The 27,685-nt window shown below is 43.1% G+C and overlaps 1 protein-coding gene across 7 annotated transcripts in view; it reads right to left on the bottom strand.

Annotated features, from left to right (window-relative positions):
* The window catches only part of ATP7B (ATPase copper transporting beta), a 110,245-nt gene that overhangs the window by 29,013 nt on the left and 53,547 nt on the right, over nt 1-27,685 (bottom strand). For all 7 annotated transcript variants that reach the window (XR_011506879.1, XM_014851386.3, XM_044777221.2 and 4 more), the window contains 6 exons: nt 22,363-23,593; nt 15,184-15,441; nt 13,434-13,597; nt 11,344-11,505; nt 3,022-3,098; nt 1,346-1,520 (listed from right to left, as the gene is read on the bottom strand). Coding sequence is in view for 6 of the 7 variants with exons in the window: in XM_014851386.3 (XP_014706872.2) it covers nt 1,346-1,520; nt 3,022-3,098; nt 11,344-11,505; nt 13,434-13,597; nt 15,184-15,441; nt 22,363-23,593 (2,067 nt within the window). In the remaining variant the exon portion in view is untranslated. The remainder of the gene's footprint in view (nt 1-1,345; nt 1,521-3,021; nt 3,099-11,343; nt 11,506-13,433; nt 13,598-15,183; nt 15,442-22,362; nt 23,594-27,685) is intronic.

The following is a 27,685-nucleotide window of genomic DNA, read 5'->3' as shown; positions in this document are numbered from 1 at the left end:
AGAAATGGATGATCGAGGGCATGGGAGACCTTTAAAACCTAGAGCAAACCACCTAAATGTCCATCAGTAGGAAAATGGTGAAATAGATCATGCTTCATTTATACTGTGGGCAGTGCTAGGCAGGCCCTAAGGAGGATGTGCTGGATCTATAAACCACTGGTGGGAACGATGTCCATAACAATGGTTAAGCAAAAAAGCCAGTGATAAACCAGTACATCTAGTATGATCCCATTTCAGTTAAAAAAAAAGTCTGTGGGGGCTGGCCCTGTGGCCAAGTGGTTAAGTTCACACGCTCCGCTGCAGGCGCCCCAGTGTTTCGTTGGTTTGAATCCTGGGCGCGGACATGGCACTGCTCGTCGAGCCACGCTGAGGCAGCGTCCCACATGCCACAACTAGAAGGACCCACAACGAAGAATATACAACTGTGTACCAGGGGGCTTTGGGGAGAAAAAGGAAAAAATAAAATCTTTAAAAAAAAAAAAAGTCTGCGTCTGCCTTATGTGGACATGTACACACACACACACGTAAATGTGTATTTTCTCTAGATAGATGAAGGTCTGGAAAGATACATGCCTGACTAGTAATAATACCAAAGTCACCCTGGAGAAGGGGATTGGGCTGCAGGCAGGGTGCGGTTAGTGAAACATCTTTCTCTTTTCTTCTTAGACTTCAGTATGGCTTGAATTGTTTACAAAAAATGTGCATTTGTAGTTAAAAAGAAAACACAGAAAAAACCAATTTCAGCCTACAGATACTTGCCCCTAAGCAGTCCTAAACATTCTAATATTAAGTCAGGAGTTTAATTTTATATTCCAAAATATATGGAGGACACACTTCCCACCAGAAACAGCTCGTTTGTTAATATCATGCCCAGAGTGGAAATTCCATGAGGCCTGTCTCTTTTAAATTTTAACTTCCTCAGGACCACATTCCTGCCATTTAAAATAGGAAGTTAAAGAGAAGCATGAGCTGCAGGGTGGTCCAGCTGCTGCTTTTAACAAAGGAAAATTAAGCTAAACAACAAGTAAATTGGAGACGAACTCGTTCACCAATCCTTGCAGCACAGGGGTTACTATTCCAGGGAGAGTTCGATCACCTGCAATCAGCCGTGAAACTGACAGTGAAACCAGGTCCCTTTTAGGTCCCTAGGTTATAGAGGACACCCCCCACCCAATGTAGTCATAACACAGAAAAAAAGCAGCCACTGGCTGGAGTGGGTCAGGAGAGCTGCAATAAAGGACTGCTTAAAGCAAGCTGAGGGGCCGTGCCCGACGTAAGAGGCAGAGCATCCGCTGGCCACACACAGGCATGGGGGCAGAGGGCTGCTCTGCTTTCTGATACACACCTGGACAAGGGTACACAAGATAAAGAAGACGAGATTTAGAATGGACAGTCCTGGAATGATGTTGTGGTTCAGGAACATAGACTCATGGGGCTCGTTGCTGGGTATCATCATATAGATCATTAAACCCATAACAGGGATGCCAAACACCAGGCTGCACAGGAAAGACTTCTTCCACCTGGAAAGCAACACAGCAACATTGACATATTAGGTACCGCCTGTCACTTGGATTATGGCTGGTCCCCTCCTGAGGACTCAGTACAAAGACTTGCCTTTGTCACATGTCTGGGACAGACCACCAAGGGCTTAAATGAAAGTAAGACTCTCTCCCTGACACCAGCCATCTGAGGGAACATCTAGAGGTTTAATCATTGCTACAAGGATGTGACAGAGATGTGGAGACCCAGCCCCTGCCTGCCCCTGGCTGACGTGTTCCCTCCAACCCATAGGTGAGGGAGCTGAGGCCCAGAAGCTAGGAATCCAGCCCCAAAGAGGTTTAACATCTCAGTCTATGGCTGCCTACAGCTCTTTTTTCAAAATGCAGTCTTATATAGACTCCCAAGAAAACACTGACAAAAGCAATATTTTACTAGTATAAACTTAATTATACATTCAATCTTTAACTTAAAATAGAGTCAGTGAGAAGAGTTAAGCTGTCTCGATGAACACCAAAGTTTGAAATCCAGGCTCATGGGTGACAGCTGCAGTCTCACGTTAGCGTAAGCATCCATGAAATTCCAACCAAGTGGCTGTGGAAGCTCTAACGCATCTTAACCACAGTCTGAAACCACTGGCCTGTGCGACTGAAGCCGCATCTTGTTGGGCTGCAGCCCAAGGTCCTGAGAAACCGCCCCTCTCTAGGTTTACAGATGCCTCTCCTGCCAGTCCCTGTGCTCCAGGCACGCCAACCCGAGCAGACCACACAAAGCCCTGAAGGCCCCCTGCCTCTGCGCCCCAGAAGACCCTCATTCCCACCCTTACTCCCACACCCTCAGCCTGACAAGCTTCCACTCCTTGTGAGTTTCAGATCATGTGTCCCCTGCTTGTCAGCTTCCCAGACCTCCCAGACCCCACCTGAATCACTGCTCATCCACTGTTTCCCAGCCAGAGTAAGGGCCCCTCTAAGGGAGGGATGACATTCTGCGCATCCCCAGCACCTGGCACAGTGCCCTGCATAAAACAGCAGCCTAGTGTTTGTTGAATGAATAAGGCAACATGTGCAACAATGAATGAACTCAGGTCTCCTGCTTCCTGGGCCATTTTCTTTCCACTTGGCCATGATTCCTATCCTGGGACCCTAGTTCTAGAACCCATTGAAATAAAGTCTTAAAATATTATCAGAGCAAAAGTCCACATGCTCTTCTTCCCAACCTAAGGGTGCTCCAATCTGTTAGCCACCAGCCATAGGAGGTTATTTAAATTAGTTTAAATTAAATGAAATTAAAAATTCAGTTCCCCAGTCATAGCAGCTGCATTTCAAGTGCTCAGCAGCTAGTGGCTACCACACTAGGCAATGCAGAAAGTTCTATTGGCTGCAACTGTTTTAGAGGGTTCACATTACAAAGGTAAAGAAACTGATCCAGGTGGAAGGCCTGGTGGGAAGCACAGGATGGCAGAATGGGGCCCAGGCAGAGAGACACTTAGACAAGAGCTTCAGTTTATCTTTCTGTTCTACCTACTGCTTTATTTCCGCCTTGTGGTCCAGGTGATGAGCGTTGGGGTTTCTCTGGGCCGGAGAAGCATGAAAGCCCATTTCCTTGTTATTAAAAAGAGAGGGGTGGGAAACAAGGAGGAAGGCACTTGGTTAAACACACATTGGTGGAAAGCATTTTACATCTTTTGAAACTAGAAAGTCAATCTGAAATAGCCTCCTTAGACAGTATTGGTTTCTCTGCTCATGATTTCTTTACACAAATCACCCTACAACCGTCTCAGAGGTTCAGCACCATCCATACTTAGAGACTGTATCACCCCCAAGGGGATGGCTTCAAATGGTGAGTCCTGTTCCTTCTGTCGGCAAAGGCAGCAGGTTCTGGAGATAACTTCATAGGCCCCAAAGCTGATCAATGTTGAGTTATAAACTCAGAATTTCTGAGTTACGGATACCAATTATCCAGTGGTCAGACGGTTTCATCCTCTGCATGAGGAATGTGAAGGTCAGAGAGATTACATTCACCGCCCAAAGCCACAAGGTTACTGGAAGAGCTAGATCCAGGACTCAGGTCTCCAGGTTCCCAGCCCAGGCCTCTTCCCACTGAGCAGACCTTGGCTCCTTCTATTCTGCAAGCTGGGGCCTCCAGTAAGGCCAGAGAGAACATGCCTCAATTGTGGGTTGTTCTGGGAGATTAACTGAAGCATTTCCTTTCCTGCCTCACTCCTTAGCCCTCTCTGCCTTATTTGATCTCATCACTAAATCTCTGATACCCATTATGAAATTACACAGGAAAAGCAGCCAGGAAATGTCCTGTCTGCCAGCACAATATAAAGAGGGGCCCCAGAACTCTAATGTTGGGAATTTTCACAGAAATTAAAAGTTATGATTGGAGAAAGGGCATCTAAGACTGTCTAAAGACAAATCCTTTTACAACCATTATCAGCCTAATTAATAAGGGAAAAGACGCCCCAGACATGCAGGAATGGAGGCTAGACATTGGTAGCAGTCGTCAAATAAGGATGAAGAGCATGGAGAGATAGGGGAAGGCCAGCAAGGGCATTAGAAACAAGAGGGGTAACTGAGACGCGTTTGAAGTACCACCTGGGACTCTCCCTACTATTAGGGCATCAGTCTGGCTTCTTAGCCTCATCAATGCATATCACTACTGCCCCGTAAGATTTGTGGTGTCATAGAAATAAAAGGATGCTAAGCTCAGAACTGTAAGATCTGAGTTCGAGTGGCCATTCTGCAACCTTTAACTGGGGACCAGTGAACAGTCAATTAACCTCTCTGGGGATCCTTCCTCATCTGATAAAGAAGCTGCGTTGTCTGCCTCTAAGATTGAGGCATTCTATCAGCAGCAGCAGTATTGTTTGCATGTCAAAGAGCTCTGCTAGGCCATGCAACAGACAACATCTCTCTTAAAACACACACACACACACACACACACAATGAAGAGAAAACTAGAAACAACATTAAGCTTGCTACAAGATGTTTCATTTCATAAACAATTTCATAGGTAGTAGTTCCTGCTAAACTTCATTTATCCTTACAACTGATTGTTATGACAATCCTGTTCAGTTTTGACTGTCTTAACCCATTCAGATCACCACTAATGCTCACCCTCTTACAGAGTGGAATAACATAGACCTTAATAAGGAAATAGAATGTCTCTGGACAAACTGAGGGAGGGGATAGAGGTAAGGAGTGCAGGAAAACTATTCTAATTGATTTTCCAAAGGAGAAATTACTAAACTCTTCGCTATAAAGCAGGTCTAGCATAGTGGTGAAACGCAGTAAACTTCTTCCCAATACCAACATTCCTTTGGTCCACAGATACTTGGCACAGACAAATAATACGTAAAAATTACAATGGGGAGTGACGTCAGCATCGTGGCAGAGTGAGCTCTCCCTGTAAACTCTCTCCTCTAAGATACAATGACAAGGACATTCATATTCAAACAGAGGACGTCCACACAACACAAAAGACGAGTGAAAGGCCCACACAGCCACATGTTGGAAGGTGGAAGTGCTGGAGCCCCCCCGAGGAAGTGGAATGAGGTAAGAGAAATCTCTCCCTTGCGAAGGGCAGCAACCCAGGGACTGTGCGCAGCTCCAAGAGGAAAGGGGGAGGGGGCAGCCCTTCGCAAGAAGGCTCCCTGAGGTCCCTCACAGCCCAGGCGAAAGCCCCACAGAGAGGTGATTAGCTATCGAGGGGGTGTCTTCATCAAGCTAAGACCACAGGAGAGCAGATAGCAAGGGCAAAGCAAGAAGCCCCCAAGAACATGAAGGAGAAAGAAAGCTCTCCTCCCCTCTGCCTGATACCCTCATTGAGCAGCTGGGAACTGAGCTGCAGATTGTGGCAGGCTCAAAATATACAGCTCTTGACCCTCACCCACTGGCAGGTGGAAGTGGCGATCAAATACTACCACAGGGCAGAAGCACAAATCCACGCCATCTAGCAATATGAAAAAATATATTACATCTCCTGCCCAGAAGGAAAATGACAAGTACCCAGAAATCAATCCTGAAGGCACACAAATCTACAATCTAAATGAGAGAGAATTCAAAATAGCCATCATAAAAAGCTCAAAGAGTTACATAAAAATGCAGATAGACAGTTCAATGAATTCAGGAGCTACTTCACAAAAGAGATTGAAACTATAAAGAAGAACCAATCAGAAATATTGCAAATGAAAAACAATGGATGAGATAAAGAAGAATATGGATTCCCTGAAGAAGAGAGCTGATATTATGGAGGAGTGAATCAGCAACATGGAGGAGAGAAATAGAGAAATGCTTCACATGGAGGAAGAGGAAGAACTAAGATGAAAAAGAAATGAAGAAATTCTCTAAGAAATATCTGACTCAATTAGGAAATGCAACATAAGGAGAACAGATATTCCAGAGGGAGAAGAGGAGAATGGAGCAGAAAGCCTGTTCAAAGAAATAATAGCAGAGAACTTCCCAAGTATGGGGAAAGGGCTGGAAATGCAAGTGAAAGAAGTCATTAGATCTCCTAACTATATCAGTGTAAAAAGATCAACTACAAGGCATATAGTAGTGAAGCTGGCAAAAGTCAACGACAAAGATACCAAGGGCAGCAAGGCAGAAGAAAATAACTTACAGAGGAACCCCTATCAGCCTTTCAGCAGGTTTCTCAGCAGAAACTTACAGGCTAGGAAAGACTGGAATGACATACTCAAATCTCTGAAAGACAAAAACTTTCAGCCAAAAATACTCTATCCAGCGAAAATATCCTTCAGACATGATGGAGAAACAAAAACTTTCCCAGATAAACAAAAGCTAAGGGAGTTCATCGCCATAAGAACCATTCCTGCAACAAGAAATCCCCAAGAAGGCCCTCATACCTGAAAAACAAAGAAGAAAGGGGTAACAAAGCCCTGATTAAGGAGATAAATAGGTAGACAAAATTAGAAAATTGAAGCTATCCATAAGAACACGTTAGCAAACATTCAATTATAACATTAAACATAAAGGGGAGGAGGGGCCGGCCCCGTGGCCAAGTGGTTAAGTTTGAGTGCTCTGCTGCGGCAGGCCAGGGTTTCGCTGGTTCAGATCCTGGGCACAGACATGACACCACTCGTCAGCCCACACTGAGGCAGTGTCCCACGTGCCACAACTAGAAGGACCCACAACTAAAATATACAACTATGTACTGGGGGGTTTGGGGAGAAAAAGTAGAAAGAAAAAAAAAGATAAAGGGAAGGAAAACACCAAAAATAAATATGATCTTGTCATTTTAAACACAAACTCACAACACAAGATAGAATAAGATGTGACAAAAACAACTTAGAAAGGGAAGAGGAAAGGGATGGAATCAGCTTAGTCTAAGGAAACAAGAGGTTATCAGAAAATGGACTATCTCATCTATGAGATTTTTCATACAAACCTCATGGTAACCACTAAACAAATAAGTAGAACAGAGACACAAATAATAAATAAGGAGAAAACTATGAAAACCAGCATAGAAAACCACCCAACTGAGTTGGTAGTTTGAAAATACGCGACGAGAAACAAAATAATGCAGGAGAACCAGAAAACGAGCGATAAAATGGCAGCATTAAGCACTCATAAATCAATAATGACTCTAAATGTAAATAGATTGAATTCTCTAATCAAAAGACAGAGCAGTGGGATGGATTAAAAAACAAGATTCAACAATATGCTGCCTCCAAGAAACACATCTCAGCTCCAACAACAAACACAGGCCCAGAGTGAAGGGATGGAAGATGATACTCCAAGCTAAAGGCAAACAAAAGAAAGCAGGTGTTGCCATACTTATATCACACAAAGTAGACTTCAAGACAAAACAGCTAAAGAGAGACAAACAGGGGCAGTATATAATGATAAAAGGGGCATTCCACCAAGACATAAACACGTACAATATCTATGCACCCAACACAGGAACACCAAAGTACATAAAGCAACTATTAAACATAAAAGGAGACATTAACAACAACAACACAGTAATAGTAGGGGACCTCGACACCCCACTCACATCAATAGACAGATCATCCAGACAGGAAGTCCACAAGGAAAGACAGTGGAATTAAGTGAAAAAGTTGACCAGATGGATTCAATAGATATATATAGAACACTCCATCCAAAACCAGCAGAATACACATTCTTCTCAAGTGCACAGGGAACATTCTCAAGGATAGACCATATGTTGGGAAACAAGGCAAGCCTCAATAAATTTAAGATTGAAATAATAAGCATCTTTTCCAATCATATGCTATGAAACTACACATTAACTACAAGGAAAAAGCTGAGAAAGGGACAAAGATGTGGAGACTAAATAACATGCTACTGAACAACCAATGAGTCATTGAAGAAATTAAAGGAGAAATCATAAAATATCTGGAGACAAATGAAAATGAAAACATATGATACCAACTCATATGGGATGCAGCAAAAGCAGTCCTAGGAGGGAAATTCATCACAATACAGGCTCACCTTTAACAAACAGGAAAAATTCCAAATAAGCAATCTCAAACTACACCTAACAGAATTAGGAAAAGAAGAACAAACAAAGCCCAAAGTCAGCAGAAGGAGGGAAATAATAAAAATCAGAGCAGAAATAGATGAAATTGAAACAAAAAAGACAGTAAAAAGGACCAATGAAACTAAGACCTGGTTCTTTGAGAAGATAAACAGAACTGACAAACTCCTAGCCAGGCTCACAAAGGAAAAAAGAGAGAAAGCTCAAATAAATAAAATTATAAATGAAAGAGGAGAAATTACAACACATACCACAGAAATAGAAAATATTATAAGAGAATACTATTAAAAACTATATGCCAAAAAAATGGACAATCTAGAAGAAATAGATAAATTCCTACACTCTTAGAACCTCCGAAAGCTGAATCAAGAGGAAATAGATCATCCGAACAGACCAATCACAAATAAAGAGATTGAAACAGTAATCGAAAACCTCCCCAAAAATAAAAGGCCAGGACCAGACAGCTTCCCTGGAGAATTCTACCAAACTTTCAACCTAGCTTTCTCAAATTATTCCAAAATATTGGGGAAGATGGATCACTTCCTAACACATTCTACAAGGCCAACATCACCCTGATACCAGAGCCTTACAAGGATAACACAAAAAAGGAAAGCTACAGGCCAATATCACTGATGAACATAGATGCAAAAATCCTCAACAAAATATTGGCAAACTGAAAATAGCAATACATCAAAAATATCAAGTGGGATTTATACCAGGGACACAGGGATGGTTCAACATCCATAAATCAATCAATGTGATACACCACATGAACAAAACGAGGAATAAAAACCACACAGTCATCTCAATAGACACAGAGAAGCATCTGACAAGATCCAACATCCATTTATGATAAAAAAAAAAACCCTTAACAAAATGAGTACAGAAGGAAAATACCTCAACATAATAAAGGTCGTGTATGACAAACCCACAGCCAACATCATACTCAACAGGGAAAAACTGAGAGCCATCCCTCTGAGAACAGGAACAAGAAGAGGGTGCCCACTCTCGCCACTCTTATTCAACATGGTACTGGAGGTTTTAGCAAGAGAAATTAGGCAAGAAAAAAGGAATAAAAGGAATCCAAATAGGAAATGAAGAAGTGAAACTCTCACTGTTTGCAGACAACATGATTTTATATAGAGAAAACCCTAAAGAATCTATCGAACACTATTAGAAATAATCAACAACTACAGTGAAGTTGCAGGGTACAAAATCAACTTACAAAAATCAGTTCCATTTCTATACTCTAATAACGAACTAACAGAAAGAGAACACCAGAATACAGTCCCATGTGTAATCAGAACAAAAAGAATTAAATATCTAGGAATAAATTTAACCAAGGAGGTAAAAGACCTATACAATGAAAACTATAAGACATTACTGAAAGAAATTGATGATGACATAACGAAATGGAAAGATATTCCATGCACATGGATCGGAAGAATAAACATAGTTAAAATGTCCATACTACCCAAAGCAATCTATAGATTCAATGCAATCCCAATCAGAATCCCAATGATATCTTCACAGAAATAGAACAAAGAATCCTAAAATTCATATGCGGCAACAAAAGACCCTAAATAGCTAAAGCAAGCCTGAGAAAAAAGAACAAAGCTGGAGGCATCACAAGCCCTGACTTTAAAATGTACTACAAAGCTACAGTAATCAAAACAGCATGGTACTGGTACAAAAACAGGCACACAGATCAATGGAACAGAATTGAAAGCCCAGAAATAAAACCACACATCTAGAGACAGCTAATCTTCGACAAAGGAGTCGAAAACATACAATGGAGAAAGGAAAGCCTCTTCAATAAACAGTGCTGGGAAAACTGGACAGCCACATGCAAAAGAGTGAAAGTAGACCATTATCTTTCACCATACACAAAAATGAATTCAAAATGGATCAAAGACTTGAAGGTAAGACCTGAAACCATAAAACTCCTAGAAGAAAATATAGTTAATACACTCTTTGACATCAGCCTTAAAAAGAGGTTTTCGAATACCATGTCTTCTCAGACAAGGGAAACAAAAGAAAAAATAAGCAAGTGGGACTTCAACAGACTAAAAGCTTCTGCAAGGCAAAGGAAAACAGGATCAAAACAAAAAGACAACCCACCAACTGGGAGAAAACATTTGCAAATCATATATCCAACAAGGGGTAAATCTCCATACTATATAAAGAAATCACACAACTGAAGAACAAAAAAACAAACAACTCAATCAAAAAATGGGCAGAGGATATGAACAGACGTTTCTCCAAAGAAGATATACAGATGGCTAGTAAGCACACAAAAAGATGTTCAACATCACTAATCATTAGGGATATGCAAATCAAAACTACACTAAGATATCACCACACACCCATTAAAATGGCCAAAATCACCAAGACAAAAACTAACAAATGTTGGAGAGGTTGTGGAAAAAAGGGAACCCTCATACGCTGCTGGTGGGAATGCAAACTGGTGCAGCCACTATGGAAAACAGTACGTAGACCTCTCAAAAAATTAAAAGTAGAAATACCATATGAGCCTGTTATCCCACTACCAGGTATTTATCCAAATAGCTTGAAATCAACAATTCAAGGAGACTTATGCACCCCTATGTTCACTGCAGCATTATTCACAATAGCCAAGATGTGGAAGCAACCCAAGTGCCCATCGATCAACTGATGAATGGATAAAGAAGATGTGGCGTGTGTATATATACAATGGAATACTACTCAGCCATAAAAAAGACAAAATCATCCCATTCACAACAACATGGATGGACCTTGAGGGTATTATGTTAAGCAAAATAAGCCAGATAGAGAAAGACAAACACCATATGATTTCACTCATATGTGGAAGACAAACACACAGACAAAGAGAAGAGTTCAGTGGTTACCAGGGGGAGGGGCAGGGAGGTGAGTACAAAGGGTGAAGGGGAGCACTTATATGGTGACGGACAAATAATAATTTATAAATGAAATTTCACAATATTGTCCATTATCATGACCTCAATTAAAAAAAACTATAATTAGGCAACTTAACCCCATGTACCAGGTGTCTTGGTGATACTGATGTTTCTCATGGAATATCTGAAATTAAAACAATAATGTCTTTTTCTCCCATCTTTTTCTATCCATTCATTGATTTTTATTATCTGATATTTCCTTAACTTCACAGTTTATTTTTAAATGATTCACCTTATTTCTAAGGGAAAACTTGAAGGATTTTAGGTTAGGTGACTTTTTTTTTTTTTTGCTTAGCTATATTTTCTCATTATTAACCACTGTTTTTAAGAAGGTAGGTATAACATTTTTTAATGAATGACTTACCTCGATAATTTTGACAATATCTCGTGCACCAATAATTTCAGGATCAAACTTCACATGGGCTTTGCTGGTGGTGAGGGCCACGGAAGCATAGGTGATGCCATTGGTCCTCGTGAGCGTGGACTCTATGTTGTGAACGCAGGAAGCGCAGGTCATCCCCGTGATCTGCAGCACAGGATGACAAAAATCCCACTCATCCACGATCAAGAGGACCCTCTCAAAGGCACAGGGGGAGCTGGGTTAATAGGCAGTCACAAGCCTTTCCTCCTTCCACAGCACGTTCCCAAGACTTTGGACTCCCACCTCCAAACCCCATGTGCACGGTTTCCACCCTGAATATTCCCCAAGGGGCTTTGGGGATATAAGCAATGGTTCTCTCCAACTCAGGTACAGGACACAGAGCCAATCACCAAGCAGATGTCAACAGACCCAGGCTTGACTTTCAGCACTGATAATGGTGGGCTTTCATAAGCCACTCTACACACTGTCTCAGTTATTCAACTTCTGCACACCACGCTGTGTGTCTTGATGCGAGAAAAGGGAGTCTGAAGTGAGACATGCCATCTCTGTAATACGTATTAGGCAAACCAGACAATTTACTCTTTCAAGTATCAGCAATCAGCATTTCCCAGAATACTAATTGAATACAGACCTAAAATGTTAACATAAAATGCCTGGACATATGATGATGATGTAACTATTGATACTGCTCAGTTTAAAAAAAAAAACATTGAGGGGCCAGCCAGGTGGCACGGCGATCAAGTTCATGCACTCTGCCTCAGTGGCCCAGGGTTTCCAGGTTCAGATCCCCAGCACGAACCTACCACGACTCGTCAAGCCATGCTGTGGCAGCATCCCACATAAAATAGAGGAAGACTGCACAGATGTTATCTCACTGACAATCTTACTCAAACAAAAAGAGGAAGACTGGCAACAGATGTTGTTAGCTCAAGGCCAATCTTCCTCACAAAAAACCCCAAAAGACAAAACAAAACAAAAAAACATTGTTCAAAACAAGGTTTTTCCCAATAATATTCTTGGGTCTAGATTTTCCACACAGTAGTAGTCTGAGCAGGCACAGCCATCCACACCTGGACCTGGAGGTCTGCAACAGGGGCCCTGCTCCTGTCATAGGGGCTGATTCAAGCTGTAATCCAACGAGTATTACACTTTGCCCCTCAACAAATGTGGAGACCCGTCCAGAGCAAACAGTCTGCTGCTCTACAAAGAACACCACTTACGAGGAGCTCAAAGTGCCACTCACATCCTTGGTACTTGTTCTTCAAACATTTACTTAGCACTAATGGCAGTGATTAAACACAGTAAGAAAGAAAAAGACCCTTCTACCTTGGTGGAACAGCATTACTCAATCCCTTGTGGGCTTCCTCTAAGTCTCCCTTTATTTACACAAAAAGAGCTTTGTGTAGAAGTTCTTGTGAACACAACATATTCAAAATACTAAGCGTAACTGCGGTTTTTCATGACTTGACATGTGCAGCTGATAACAGTGGACAGAGAGGAAACAACACACCCCGACCCAACCACAATGGAGCCACAACCACCCTGGGTGTTCATCCCAGATGGAGCACTTCAGGACACTCCAGTCACCAGCTACCTTCTAGACATCCCTGTGCCTACGCACAGGCCCTCTCCATCTTTGATGGCACTGGCTACCACCTGACTCATCTCCTCTCACCTTGGGACACCTCTAGCATTCTAGCTTCCCTCTAGGCTTTATGGAGTGTGTTCATAATCAACTCCCTCAAACCAGCTCAGGATAGCTACTGTTTTAAATTCCTCTCCCTCCAACACTCCTGTGACTCTCCACCTCCTTCTCCTCCTAGTACCCTGCATGCACCCAGTGCGAGCCACAACTGTGACTTCCTGAAGTAAGTGACATTCCTTCATAAAATGAACACATGGCTGTTGGCTTCAATGGAAAACAAAACACCCAACAACAACAGCAAACAGAATATATGCAAGATAGGGCAAGTTTACTGATCACAGCCATGTGTGCTGTCAGAACGCACCTGCAGGTTGTCAGAGGCCTGCCACCCTCTAGCCCCCGCTTCTAGCCCAGTCACCGTACTTACGATCAGCTCAATGTCACCATCTGAGCCTGTGCAGTCTTCCATTACTGTTGCCTCGAAGCCCAAATCCTGGATGAGCCGAGCTATCTCAAGCGGCTGGATGACTTCCGGATTATACTTAACCTCTGCCTTTCCAGCCATTAAGGCAACCAGCACGGAGAGAATACCTGAAACCATCGAGCCACAGCTGTAACACTTAAGGCAGGGCCTCTGAGATGACATGTTCAACACAACCTAACAAAGAAAAACATCTGCCCCAGAAGCCTCTAGAACAATGGTTCTCAAACTTGGCGGCACATTAGCATCACTTGGAGAGCCTTTAATAATCACCACACCTGGCCCTTAACCCAGATCAACTAAGTCAGAATCGCTCAGGACAGGTGCCAAGCATCTTTCTTTTTTTAAAGTTCCCCAGGTGATTTAACATACCGTCAAGTGTGAGAACCATTAGAACATGCTTCCACAACTTAATGGACACATGAATCATCTGAGGACCTTGTTAAACTACAGATTCTAGTTGGGTTGTTCTGGGGTGGGGTCTGAGGTTCTGCAGGTGGACCCAGCTCTCAGGCGATGCCCATGCTGCTAGCTAAGGGGCCACTTTGAGTCAGGTTCTAGAAGACACTGATGGGTGCATGCACCTCAAAGCAAGGCATGTCGTCTATAGCTGGCAACCACTGTCACATAAAGGATGTACTTTTTTCTCCAGACACTTTCATAAAAGGAAAAATAATATTTTTCAAAAGTGGTTTTCCCTACTCTTTTTCAGTTTCTAATCACTTTCAGGAGTGAAAACGAAATCCCACAGACCACCTTGCTAAGACTATTGTGTTAGTTTAAGGGGGGAAAAGGGCTCATTCAGATAAATGAAAGGAATGCGGTGCTTTAGAAAGGATGCCATAAGGGATAAAAATGAGGGATTCAAGCCAGGCACAGAAACATAGGCACTGTGAGAAATAGGTTAATTTTATGAGCAACCAGCCCATGGATGAAAAAGGAACTCCTATAACACCTCAATTTGAGAATGGTCGTTCTAGAGCTCCAGGCAGCTATAAAGAATAGTGAACAAGAGGCTGGAGAAAGTGCCATCCTAATTTAGGTTTGATTCTAAGGGCCAAGGACACCGAGCAGAGACACATGGGGCCAGTGGGGTGAGGAAAGAGAAAAAGTGATTCTGGTGGCAGGGCAGTCATGGTTATTTTCCAAACAAAAAACTAGGACAGAATTTTTGTTGCATTTTCAGGTTTAAGAGACAGTATTTGAAATGTAGTTTGGAGGACAAAACTTTGGCATTTTTACAACATTCTATGGTTTACAGGGACAACAGGACAGAGCATTTGAAATTGGAACTTTTCCACAAAATGCAGGCTATTTATTCATTTGATAGGAAGAGACTGATGGGATTGGAGGGGAAAAATAAAGACTATTGCTAGGACAAGCTAATTGAGGAGGCCACCCATGAAATGAAGTGTGGCCTTTAAGCTGGATTTCCCGTGGTTAACTTACTGAGATACATTTTATCTCAAACAAACTACACACTTCTTAAAGAAGAGATGCCAACTGTCCAAAAAACACTGGACAACACTGCACATCTATCCTATCACAGAATGAACTTGCTACCAGGTTATCAGGGCTCCCGATAAACACAGTCAAGGAAGTTTCTGAAGGGAGAACACAGTGTCCCATTTTGCTGACTGCAGTATACAAGAGTCTACACAGCATTCCCGGTTTAACGTGGCTGCAGATCTCTTACCGTCTTCTTTCTGTAGGTTTTTCTCTATAACAGAAACACAGGACGCACAGGTCATGCCTGTGACCTGTAAAAAGCACTTCTGTGGTGCCACTGTCACGGCGGCTTGCCGGGACTTTGATGAGCGGCCAGAGCTGTGGTTTTGAGGCGGCCCCCCAGTGTAAGGAGCCACTTCCTGCACGGACAGAGGTGAGCCAGCTGCAGTTTGCACCATGGAGTTCTCCACAGTGTGGTTTCCAACATGGTTGCTAGAACCATTTTCTAGGATGAAATGTCAGAAATTATTCAAATTAGAACAACAAATTTATTTTTTAGCACAGGAGGTGAAAGTCTGACACTTTTCAGATGAAAGTTCTTAGAGAGGCTACATGAAGGGTGTGTTTCTATAGCTGTTTCTCCCTCCCCACAACCAGAGACACAGGCACACAATTACAGACATATGAAAATACACTGATACTTCAAGAATGGAATGTTCTGGTTAGGTGAACGCTCTAATTAGATGATGGTAACCGTAAGAACTCACTGGGCACTCTCCTCAGCACATGTATGAGCTCCTTTAATCCTTAAAATAGCTGTACGTGCTAAATACCACTATCATCCTCATTTTATAGATGAACTAAGTTACAAGAAATTAAATAATTTGCCCCAAACCCCTTAGGCAGTAAGTAGTGAGGCTAGCTTGTAAACCAGGTCTGTTTAACTCCAAGATCTGTCCCCTCACTGTTGTCTCATTCCGGTGAGCAGAGATTCGCCCCAGCCCCATGAGAATCAAAACGACCCCAAACACCTTTATCGAGGGGTTTGTTTTTTCTCACTGTCTGTAGAAGTCCTATACACATCCCGGACATGACTCCTTTGTCAGTTGTCCACACGGCAGGTATTTATCTGCTCTCAGTCTGCAGTCTGCGTTTCACCCTCATGTAATGGCGACTCTTTTGATAAAAGAAGTCCCTAATGTTAATGAAGCCCAACTGATCAGTCAACTAAACCAACTTCAACGGCTGGTGCATTTTGTGCTCTATCTCAACACTGAAAACATTCATGACGTGTTCTTCTACAAGCTCTGTTATTTTAATAAACGTCCACATTCAGGCCCACTATATACCTCAAATTAACTTTTGCAGAGAGTATGAGGTGACAGTCAAGATTAACTTCTTTCTGTTTGGATATCCAATTGACCCAGCTACATATACTAAAAAGACCATCCTTTCCCCATTGAGTTCTGGGGGTTAAAGCACAGACGTCTTCACAAGTTCTGCGGATGAGGGTATGGACATCTTTGGGGGCCATTATTGTGCCTATCACATATGGATATACCTACATAACTAAGCATCAGCCAGATTAAAATATGGAACATTTTCATCACTTCAGAAAGTCACACTATTTTGATGACACAAAATACCTTTAAGAGTATATAGAAACGATAATTATATCAAAGATGAACTCTGGTTATTTGAAAATCCACAGCTGCAGAAGACAGAAGTTGGCATTAACCTGTATTGACAACAACCCATAACTTTTAAGTTTCTCTTCTGAATAAATCCCACATATTGGGAAGTTTTGCTCATTTTCTGGAAAGTGCTAAAACTACTTGCACTCACTCTGAGAGTTCGGTTGATCAACACTTTTAGCACCTTCGCTGAGACCCTCCAGCACTCTGGCCTTACAGGACCTCCACCTTCTTAATGCAGAGACCATCACGCCACCTCCCAGCACAGGTTCACTCTCGGATTTTGTCATTGTTCAAAATGACTTCCCCCTTCAATCTCAAACTCACAAAATCTATTCTGTGGCCACAATCTCTTAACTTTCTACCTCCTGCCCCCATCAACCCTCCTGCACCTGTCCAACCCTATTTCCCAGTCCATCACCTGTTTTCTGGATTCCCCTGCCTTTCTATCCAAATACTGTGATCAATAGTTTCAGGAATATCTGTGCTAACGCAGACAATTTCATACCCCCTAACTAACCTACAATTTACACATCGCCATTTTCTAACATTGAGGTATGACTCAGCTGAACTATGGGCTTCTGAGGATTGCTAAGAAAGTTGAAATAAATGAACAAAGACCCAAACAAGCCTATGCTACTGGGTCCTTTATCAATCTATACTGATATTAGAGGTGGGCATATAAATTGATTCTGCTTCCTGGAAGTCTATTTGACAATATTATCAAAAATAGCACATCTATTTGTACTATTGTGCACTTGGTAGAGGCACAATAAATATTTGTGATGGAATGAAATAATGTTTATACTCTGTGATAGAGCAATCACGCTTTCAGATATTTTTCATAAGGAAATAAGTGTCTGCACACAGATAAGCCTCAAAGATATCCATGAGTATTGTTTACAATCACATGCACAAAATAGAGAGGAACAGTCCAATAGGAAACTAAGTTACCGTATATCCATTGAACATGGTGTTGCAGACATATGGACGGACCACAGAAGTATGTTTATGATAAACTGCAGGGTGAAAAAGCAAATTACAAAACCATGTGTAATACAAACCTATATATTTCTAAATATAAATTATATATGCTTTGGGAAAAGTCCAGAAGACCATATATGAAATGAATTTCATGTGGATTTTGGAGGAAGAGCATTCCAGACAGAGGGGACAGCAAGCCTGATATGAGAAATCGAAAGGGGTCAGAAAGGTAATGGGTGAGGGTGGGGGCTTCTAGACCACCACAGGGACTCTTCCTCTTACAACACAAGAGGAGAGTGCTTTGGAGCATCAGTGGAGTAACAGGATCGCTGCGAATGCTGGGCTGGGAACAGACTGTAAGGCTGAAAGGCAGGAAGCAGGGAGACCAGTTCGGAAGCTCTTCCAGGATCCAGGAGACAAACGAGGGTGGCTTGCACCAGGGTGCCAGCCTGTCCGACCTTATCTCCCATTACTTAGACCCAAGCTCCATCCAAGCCAGACTGCTCCCAAGACACACCTGGAGGACTCTCACCTTCAGACCCATGCTTCCGTCTCCTCTGCCTGGTATGCAGCCCTGCCCTTTTCTGCCTGCTGAAACCCTTTCCATTCTGAAATCCCAGCCAAGACCAGCTCCAACATGACTTCTACCATCAAGTCTTTGGGAGCCCCACAATCGGATGCTCCTTATCTTCTAAATCTCAAAAGCGCTTTACCTACATCTTCCTTGTCTCCTTTGTTCTAACCTGCCTTGGATGATGGGTCTCTGTGACCTGTTCCCTGTTGGAGTGTGAGCCGCACATGAGCAGGTGACAGGCTGCCTCTGAGCACAGTGCCTGGGACCCAGAAGTGTCTCACCACATGCTAGGATGAGGGAATGTGTTCGGAAAGTGACATGACCTATTTACAAGGGTGAGAGGAACATGTTATACATGACAGATGACCTTCCCTCACACTATACTCACATATCCATTTATCCATTCATTCATTCTAAAAGTACTTACCACGTGAACCAGTGAAGAAATGCAGAGCTGCCCTTTAGATAAAAACCATGTCTAAACGTATTTTTAACTGTGAAATAAGTTGACTGAAATTCAATGCCTGCCATCTGCCTATGTTATTTCAGACCAGTCTCCTCCTTCTCCCTGTTCCAGTGTCACAGAGGGCTGACCCCTGCAAACCACTTTTCCCAGGCTCCCTTGTCAACTAATTACTGATTAAATTGGGCATATGGAAGGTAACAAGTGGGACACAAGAGGAGAGAAAGAGAGAAAACCCACAACATCCCTACGTGTCTCCTGGGCTCCCAGCTCCTGGCCACGGCCTCTCCCCTTGCGGTGCAGTGGTGCCAGCTCCCACCAGGCTGGCCCAGCCCCTGGGCTCCAGCAACACCCCTCTTCCTCAGACCCTCCCACCTGGGGGGTGGCTTCTGCTATTTGTAATCTCTTGGGTTTCCCTCCACTCCTGTTCGGGCTTTCAGCTCTCTAACACCTTTGTGAGTAGTTCCCCGGATTAAACCCCTCCAGTGAGCCACCATGTGACCCTGCTGTCACAGTCATCATTTTCTCTATTTCCTTCACAAATACCTACTGTGTGCTGGCTGCTACTGAGTCAAAGGAGAAACAAACTACATGGTTTGAAGACTGTCCTGAAGAAGCCGCTGGTCAATCCAGAATGACCAATCAAATACGAATAATGTCTTTTTAGCAGTTAAGTGGCTATAAAAGAGACTCACCCACACACTGATAGTTTATGCTAAATTAAGATCACCAGGTAAAAGAGAGGACATCCAGCGAAATTTGAATTTCAGATAAAGAACGAATAATTTTTTAGAATAAGTACGTCCCAAATATTGCATGGGACATGTACTAAAACATTATTCATTGTCTGAAATTCAAATTTAACTAGGTATCCTCATATTTTTATTTGCTAAATCTGGTACCCTAAATACCTCTTGGGCTAAACATAATTCTAGCCAATAAAAATCACTGTTCTGGGGCCAGCACAGCAACACGGTACTTAAGTTTGCACACTTTGCTTTGGCGGCGTGGGGTTCACCGGTTTGGATCCTGGACATGGACCTATGCATTGCTTATCAAGCCATACTGTGACAGGTGTCCCACATACAAAGTAGAGGCAGATGGGCACAGATGTTAGCTCAGGGCCAATCTTCCTCAGCAAAAAAATCACTGTTCTTTTCCTTTCAGGTTTACTTAGTCAAAGCACATTATTCCAGATTATATAGTTCAATGCAAATTTCTTTCTACTGCTAATAATTTATTCCACTGTTGAAAGACTTTAAGCCTCACACAAATGCAGCAGATGATAACTCCACACTACATTCTGACATTTTGAGTACAGGACTTACCCTATTCTATTGTGTTTCCAAGATTTGTTTTTAAAAAAAACTCCTTCCTGAAACTTAGCACAAGAGACAAAGTACAGTTATGTACTAAGAGATGGCGTGAGCTCTGACCTGAAATCGAAGGTTCTTTCCGTAACACGGGGCCCTGAAGCAGCTCCTGCCACGGTGCCAATGGCCTCCTCCTAGTTAAACCTGAGCCTCTGCGGCTGCCTTCCTTTATTTCTAGGACTCCACTCTCTTCCTGCACCACTTGTCTTCAAGGTCCTCCTCCTCAAGGCGCCCCTTCCTTCTATACCAGGGCCTTCGCATTTGTCCCTCTGCTCCTTTCCCTTCTCATGCTCACTCTTCCTGGGTCTTCTGTCATCTCCCATGGCTCCCATCACTCAAATCTGCATTTCCAGCCCATCTTCCCCAGAATTTAAGATTCATAAAGCCAGCTGTCCTCCAGCGTCTACCTCAGCTAGGGCTCATCCCAGGCTCTCGCTTTCCTCCATGGCCTACCCCCATCCACCACACACTTCTTAATAAGCAAGCTTGGTAGATCTGACCTCCTGAATTTTGTTTTGTTTTTTTGCTGAGGAAGATTAGCCCTGAGCTAACATCTGTGCCAATCTTCCTCTACTTTACACATGGGTTGCCACCACAGCAAGGACAACAAGTAGTACAGGTCCATACCCAGGATCCGAACCCAAGAACCTGGGCTGCCAAAGTGTGCCAAACTTAACCACTAGGCCATGGAGCCAGCCCGTTGAAGATCTTTTAAATCCATCTCTTGTTCTCCAGCTCCATATCATTTCTCACCCATCCTCCTACATGGTCTCAGTGCCTCAATGCACACTGCACCCTGATACCAACTGGCCTTCTAAAATATAATCTGATCTGTGCTTCCTGACTAAAATCCACTGGTGACTGCCATCACCTCTACAAGAAAGTCCAAATTCAGCTTGACACACAGGCCCCATTCAAGGCGGCCCACCCAGTGTCCAGCCTCAGTCTCACCACCTCTGAGTCTTCACACTCAGACCACTCCACACTCCTCTACAGCTTCCCCAGCACACTGCGCTGCCTCTGAGGCCTTCAGGCCACTGCCCAGGCTGCTTCCTGGGCCTCCAACATTGCCGGTCTCCTCCCCCTGCCCTGTCCCTCACTGGTTCACTCCCAATTTGGAGTGACTCCCAGAGGAGTCCTTCCTAAACCCTCAAGCTTGGTTCAGGTGCCCCTCGCCTGGACTCACACAGGACTTGTCCTGCTGCTCTGCAGTGGTTTCCTCCTCCTCGGTCTCCACATCACCACAAGATAAGCTCTCAGGAGACACGGTGTCTTGTTCATTCAGCAGCCCACAACTCTCACAGTCCCGGTGCACGGCAAAACGCAGAAGGTGCTAAAATGATGCTGCCTCTGCAGGGCTCCCATGTAAGGGAAATGAAAGAGGAAATCCGCAAGGGAACGGCCACTGGCTAGCATGTCAATGAGAGGAGGGGGGAGCAGGAAACTGCTGCCACTCCCCTGGAAACTCTGTCTAGTGACATGACGGCAAGGTATGTAGGCACCTTGCTTTGTGAAGATTATCACCCCTACCCCTCTTCTCACAGCCACCAAGGGGGCAAGGGAAATCATCACTGAATCCTTTCCTTAACTCTCATTTTAAGAATGAGCTATAGGGGATCGGCCCGGTGGCATAGTGGTCTCAAGTGCACACGTTTCGCTTTGGCGGCTCGTGGTTCGCCAATTCGGATCCCGGGTGCAGACATGGCACTGTGTGGCAAAAGTCACGTTATGGTAGGCGTCCCACATATAAAGTGGAGGAAGATGGGCACCGATGTTAACTCAGGGCCAGCCTTCCTCAGCAAAAAGAGGAGGATTGGCAGCAGATGTTAGCTCAGGGCGTATCCTCCTCAAAAAATAAATAAATAAATACATACATACATAAATAAAATGACTAATATTAAAAAAAGAATGAGCTCCAGGTAGTGAGCCTAAGGTTCTGTTGTATTTATTACTTTATTTTGTTTGGCAAAGAAATCTTCAGAGAAAGTGATGATGGATGGTTCCTGTGGAGAGAGAAGGGCCTGATGTTCCCACAGTACTCTTTTTAAAAAAGAATACAAAATCAGAGTTCTCTTAAGAAGAGAACCAAAAATCCAAGGAACTTACCAGCATTTTAGCCCCGGCTACATGAGAGGCAAAATCAAAACACTTCAAAATTCTATTTCCTCTATGCTGACAAACTTACCATGTGAGGAAAAGATGCAAAATTTTGTCACCACAGTCAACATGTGAAGCAGTGGGTGTGGCTTACCTGTCTAATCGTGCAGGTACCATGTAGTAAGCACAAAGAGAAAAGGAGATGACCCCAGGGTGTGCTTCAAACATATGGACTACGTACCAGAGATGACTGACACCTCAAATCCCATGTCTTCTACAGCAGCGCGGAGTTCCTCTGGGTTAGTTACAGAAGGATCGTAGAGAACCGTTCCAGTCCCTTTAGCCAACGAGATTGATACTCGCTGCACCCCTTCCCTTTGGGAGATCAGGCCTTCGATGGACTGCACACAGGACGCACAGGCCATGCCAGCAATGGCAAGCACCACAGTACGGCACGTGCCTTGCACCTGGGTTCTCTGCAGGGGGCTAGGGGAGTGACGTGTGGAAGATCCATTATCTGCCCCACTCCCTTCGGTTCCATCAGGAAGCGAAACTTTAAAGTGTCCAGGTGGAAGAGCCTCAATGGCCCTCTGCAGGTCCCCCGGGGAGACACAAGAAGGGTCATACTGTACTTGGGCAGTTCTGTTCTCCAAGGACACTTGAATATTTTGAACCCCTGGGAGGCGGCCTATACTTTCTTCAATATGCAAGACACAAGACTTACAACGCATTCCATCTACTCTCAGTTGCAGGGTGACTAGCTGGCTCCTTTGGTGCCCCAAGGTCTCAGAGTTATTGGAATTCTGGTTAGCAGAAGCTGAAGGTGTCTTTGGGTTAGTGCTCTGTAACCGCCCAATATCGACTGGACCCAGGCTTAAGGGAGGCACTTTGTTCTTGATGACAGCTTCAAACCCCATGTCGTTGACATGGTCCCTGAGCTCTTGGGGTTGAATAAGAAAAGGCTGGTAAGTGATGACTGCCTCTTGGTTGCTGAGTGAGACCCTGACTCTCACTACTCCTTGCAGTTTCCCAATCTTGCCTTCTATGGAGCTGACACAGGACTGGCACGTCATGCCCTCCACCCGAAGCTTGACCATGGCCTCCAGGGCAGACGAAGACCCTGAGGGCCAGGAGACAGACTTTCCTTCTGTAATGCTGGCCGTGAAGCCCATGTCCTCAATTTGACGGCAAACCTGTGGCAGGCTCACGACCGATGGCATGTATTTCACAGTAGCACTGCCTCGTTCCAGGGAAACGTTAATGTTCACGATGCCTTTCAAAGTGGAAATCCTGCCCTCGATAGACTTTACACATGACTGGCAAGTCATGCCCAAAATGCTGATGGTGCCGGTGCTTGTCTGAGAAGGGCAGACACCGTCCAGACTATCTTCGTAGCCAATATTGTCGAAGGCGAAACTCTGCTTCATCGTTGGTTCCCAGCCGCGAGTAGGCAAAGAAAGTTTAGATAGGATCTAAAAGGGAAAGAAATAACATTTTTTATCCTTAAAACTAAACATTATCTAAGATATCCCAGCTTCTCTGGCACTGAGAAAATGAAACACAATGTCACTAGTGCGAAAACATCCAAAGAGTACAAGAGCATAAAATGCAGGGAAAAAAGGCTATAAAGACACTATTTATCAAATGAAGGGTTCGGATGGGCTCCTTTTACCTCTGACATTCTGTGATTCTGAACCTAGAAGTCAACTGTCCACTTTAGTGAAATGTTTTTCTTGCCCCAAAGACATGGTTTCTGTAGGAAAGGAGGAGAACAGGATGCAGCTTATAAGCACAGAACAAGCATGGCAGGCCTGTGACAGAGGCAGAGAGCACAGGAGTCCACAGGTGTCCCTGAGAGCTGCCCCCGTGGCCCACTGATACCTGAAACCTCCCCACAGAACTTGGTACTTTCAGCTCAAATTTTGGGGGTCCTGCTGCAAAACACACAAGAGTAGGTGCCACCTTAATTCTTTGTCTCCTTCTAGAGGTGTCTGTCTCATTCTCTGAGCAGGGGTTAACTAGGGTTAACAACCATAGGGAGGGCAGACCTCCCAGGTTCCATGGGGTCAGACCACATTGCCTGTGAAAAAAGGTCTGGAAGTACGTTCCCTGAGCCAGGGGAAATGAGGACAAAGGGCTGGGTCAAGACGGGCATGAAGGGAAAAGCCAGAAAAATAGAAAGTTGAATTTAACAGGGAACGACTCAGTTCTGCCTTGGCTGAGTGTCACTGCCCTCCTGGGTGTTCAGGACAGTCACAGTCATTACCGAAAACCACAAGTACTTCAGCAAATCAAATGGACCATTTTCTTGATATACCACAGTACAAGCGTAATTTTTCCTCATTTCTTCTTATAATAATGTGGCCTCAGTCATTCTATTAACAGGACACAACTTTCCTTTCAAAGGGTCCCAGCCTCACCACTCTCTTAATTTAGATATAGCTTTTATACCACTACTATTACATGCTTCAGAAATTTGGGAACAGGCCTTTACATATGGTACATGATTAAAAAAGCATAGCCCTCTCTATACCTACACAACCTGCTTATCCTCAGATGAGCCTCAGGAACATGGATTGACCTTCTCTGTATCCTGCACATAAAACGCTATCTTTCCATCTTCAGCTTTTGAGCAGCATGACAAGATGAAAGTTTAAATAACTCTGAAAACAGCCCATAAATGTTCATTTGTATATCCATAAAGGAAATCATAAGCTAGTTTGGAATTAATAATTATAAAGATTTTTTTTAAAGTATTCACTGTAGGATTTCCTAAAATAGTAGAGAAAAAAGGGTGTAATTAAATAATTTATGGGTAGCAACTCAAAAGAGTTTGTTGAATCTAATAAATATACTGAAATTATCTGTGGTACCAATACAAAAATGTAGTATATGATAAGAATGATATAACAGTAGTAATGGACAATTGGGTAGCCACCTGTGAAATCTATTCAGAAAAATATAAATTTGGAACCTATGTATCAAAAGACATTTCAGATAGATCAAAGATGAAGATGTAAAAAATGAAATAAAAATACCAGAAGAAAACATGGGACAATATCTATAATAATCTCAGAGTGGGGAAAGCCTTAATATGACAAAACAAAAACAAGAAAATCCAGAAGCTATAAAAGACTAATATATCTAACCATAATAAGAGAAAAAATTGCTCATAGCAAGGCAAAAGACAAACAATAAGCTGAGGGGAAAAAAGATTTGCTTCACATTAAGCAAATTAAGAACCAATTTCTTTACTATATAAAGAGCTCCTTCAAAGAAGAAAAATGTCAAAAATCCAACAGAAAAAAGAAGACAGTCCATCGAAAAGGAAATGCAAATAGCTTTCAATATAAGAAGAAACAATATTACAGGAGAAATGTAACATTGCAACCACACTACAGGGCAGTTTTCACCACTCAGATTGACACCCATCACCGTGTTCTCCAGAGCTAGCGGGCGTGTAAACTCTCTAGAGGGCAACTTGGCAATACCTATTAAAATTACAAATTCATATGCTCTTTGACCCAGCAACTCTACTTCTAAGAATTTAGCCAATAAGTCTATCTGTTCATGTACAAAAGGAAGCACACAACAAAGATATTAAATGCTACAAAGGACTGGGAAAATGTCCATCAATAAGAGGTTGGTTAATTAAATTACTACACAGCCATACAATGAAGTACTATGCAGCTCTTAAAAACAATGAGGTAACTCTACAGAACATATTGAAATAGACTGATGGCATGGGGCCGGGCCGGTAGCTCAGTAGTTAAGTGCACACATTCTGCTTTGGCGTCCCAGGGTTCACCAGTTTGGATCCCGGGTAGAGACACGGCACTGCTTGGAAAGCCATGCTGCGGTAGGCGTCCCACATATAAAGTAGAGGAAGATGGGCACGGATGTTAGCTCAGGGCCAGGCTTCCTCAGCAAAAAGAGGAGGATTGGCAGCAATTAGCTCAGGGCTAATCTTACTCAAAAAAAAAAAGAAAGAAAAGAAATAGACTGATAGCCAATATATTGTTCAGTGAAAAAAGTAAGGCACAGAATATATAGGGTATATAGTGTTTCGGTTATCTATTGCTATATGACAAACCAAATCTAGTGGCTTACAATGACAGCTCACAGTTTTTCAATTTGGACAGGGGTTGGCAGGAAAAGCTCATCTCTGCTCCTCATCTGGAATGGCTTGAACAGGGCTACAGGTTCCACTTCCAAGAAGACGGTTCATTTATCACATGGTTGGTGGCAAGTTGATACTGGCTGCCATCGGGAGGCTGCTGGACCTTGGTCTCTTCCAGGTAGCCTCTCCACACGGCTAGGTTGAGTACTTGACAGTTGGCGGGTTCTGGGTTCTGAGAGGGAGTGTCACAATAGGGAGCATTCCCGGAGAACAAGTCCCATGGTGCAGTCACTTACCAAGCCTTCACTTGCATCACATTCGCTAAGTCATCATTGGAAAAGCTAGTCACATGGCCAAGCTCAGTCAATATGGAATGGAATTACATAAAGGCTTGAATACAAGGAGGTGTAGTTCATTAGGAGGGCCACCAAAATAAGTCTATCGCAGTATGCTAGCATTATTTGTATGAGAAAAAGATTAATATACACACAGATGCTTGTAAATACATAGATTACCTCTGGAAGAATATATAAGAAACCAGTGCAGAGTTTGAGAAGGACTGGGCAGCTGAAGGGATCAGGTAGCTGGGGTACAGGAGTGGGGGAAAAAGAGTTACTTTTCACTGTACAACCTATTGTACAACACACATGCATTACCAAATTCTAAAAAACAATTTGAAAATTGAAATAACATGAGCAGAAAGGAGATCCAGAACAGTGACTTGATTATAACTGGTATTAATTAAATACTTATTTAATTGAAAAGAATGAAGGAAAAACTAAGATATTCAAGCACATTCACCTTAATATACTATCTTTGTAAGCAGAAATTGCTTCTTTATAATAAGATGTAACCATCAATCATCTCTTCTGTTGGAAAAAGAAATCCCTAATGATTTACTTACCCAACTTATTTTTCTTGGTTCTACCTTTAGCTACAAGTCACCAAATCCCAAGCCCTAATGCTGGCTCTTAAGTCCTGGATTGTTGATTCTATGCTCCTGCCAAAAGGGCTTGCAGAAGTGTTGGAAGCTATTTGTTTGCAGAAAACAATACTCAGAGGTCCCCGTTCTAGACAGGTAGGTTTCTAAGGACAAGCATTTACGGAAGACAGAGGTCTGCAAATAACACAACTTCATGAATCACCAGAGTATCTGTTGGTTTAGGAGCAACCTAATAACAGTTGCTGGGTGTCTGGAAAGTTTTCAATGTGTGTGTGTCTGTGTGTGTGCCTGTGTGTGGGTTTTCTTTTTATTGAGTTGATAGGTTACAATCTTGTGAAATTTCAGTTGTACATTAATGTTTGTCAGTCGTGTTGCAGGTGCACCACTTCACCCTTTGTGCCCACCCACCACTCCACCTTTCCCCTGGTAGCCACTAATCTGTTCTCTTTGTCTGCATTTTTAAATTCCTCATATGAGTGGAGTCATACAGAGATTGTCCTT

This window comes from Equus asinus, chromosome 11 (genome assembly GCF_041296235.1).
Source record: "Equus asinus isolate D_3611 breed Donkey chromosome 11, EquAss-T2T_v2, whole genome shotgun sequence".
Lineage (NCBI taxonomy): Eukaryota > Metazoa > Chordata > Mammalia > Perissodactyla > Equidae > Equus > Equus asinus.
This window is presented reverse-complemented; position numbering and strand designations above follow the sequence as displayed.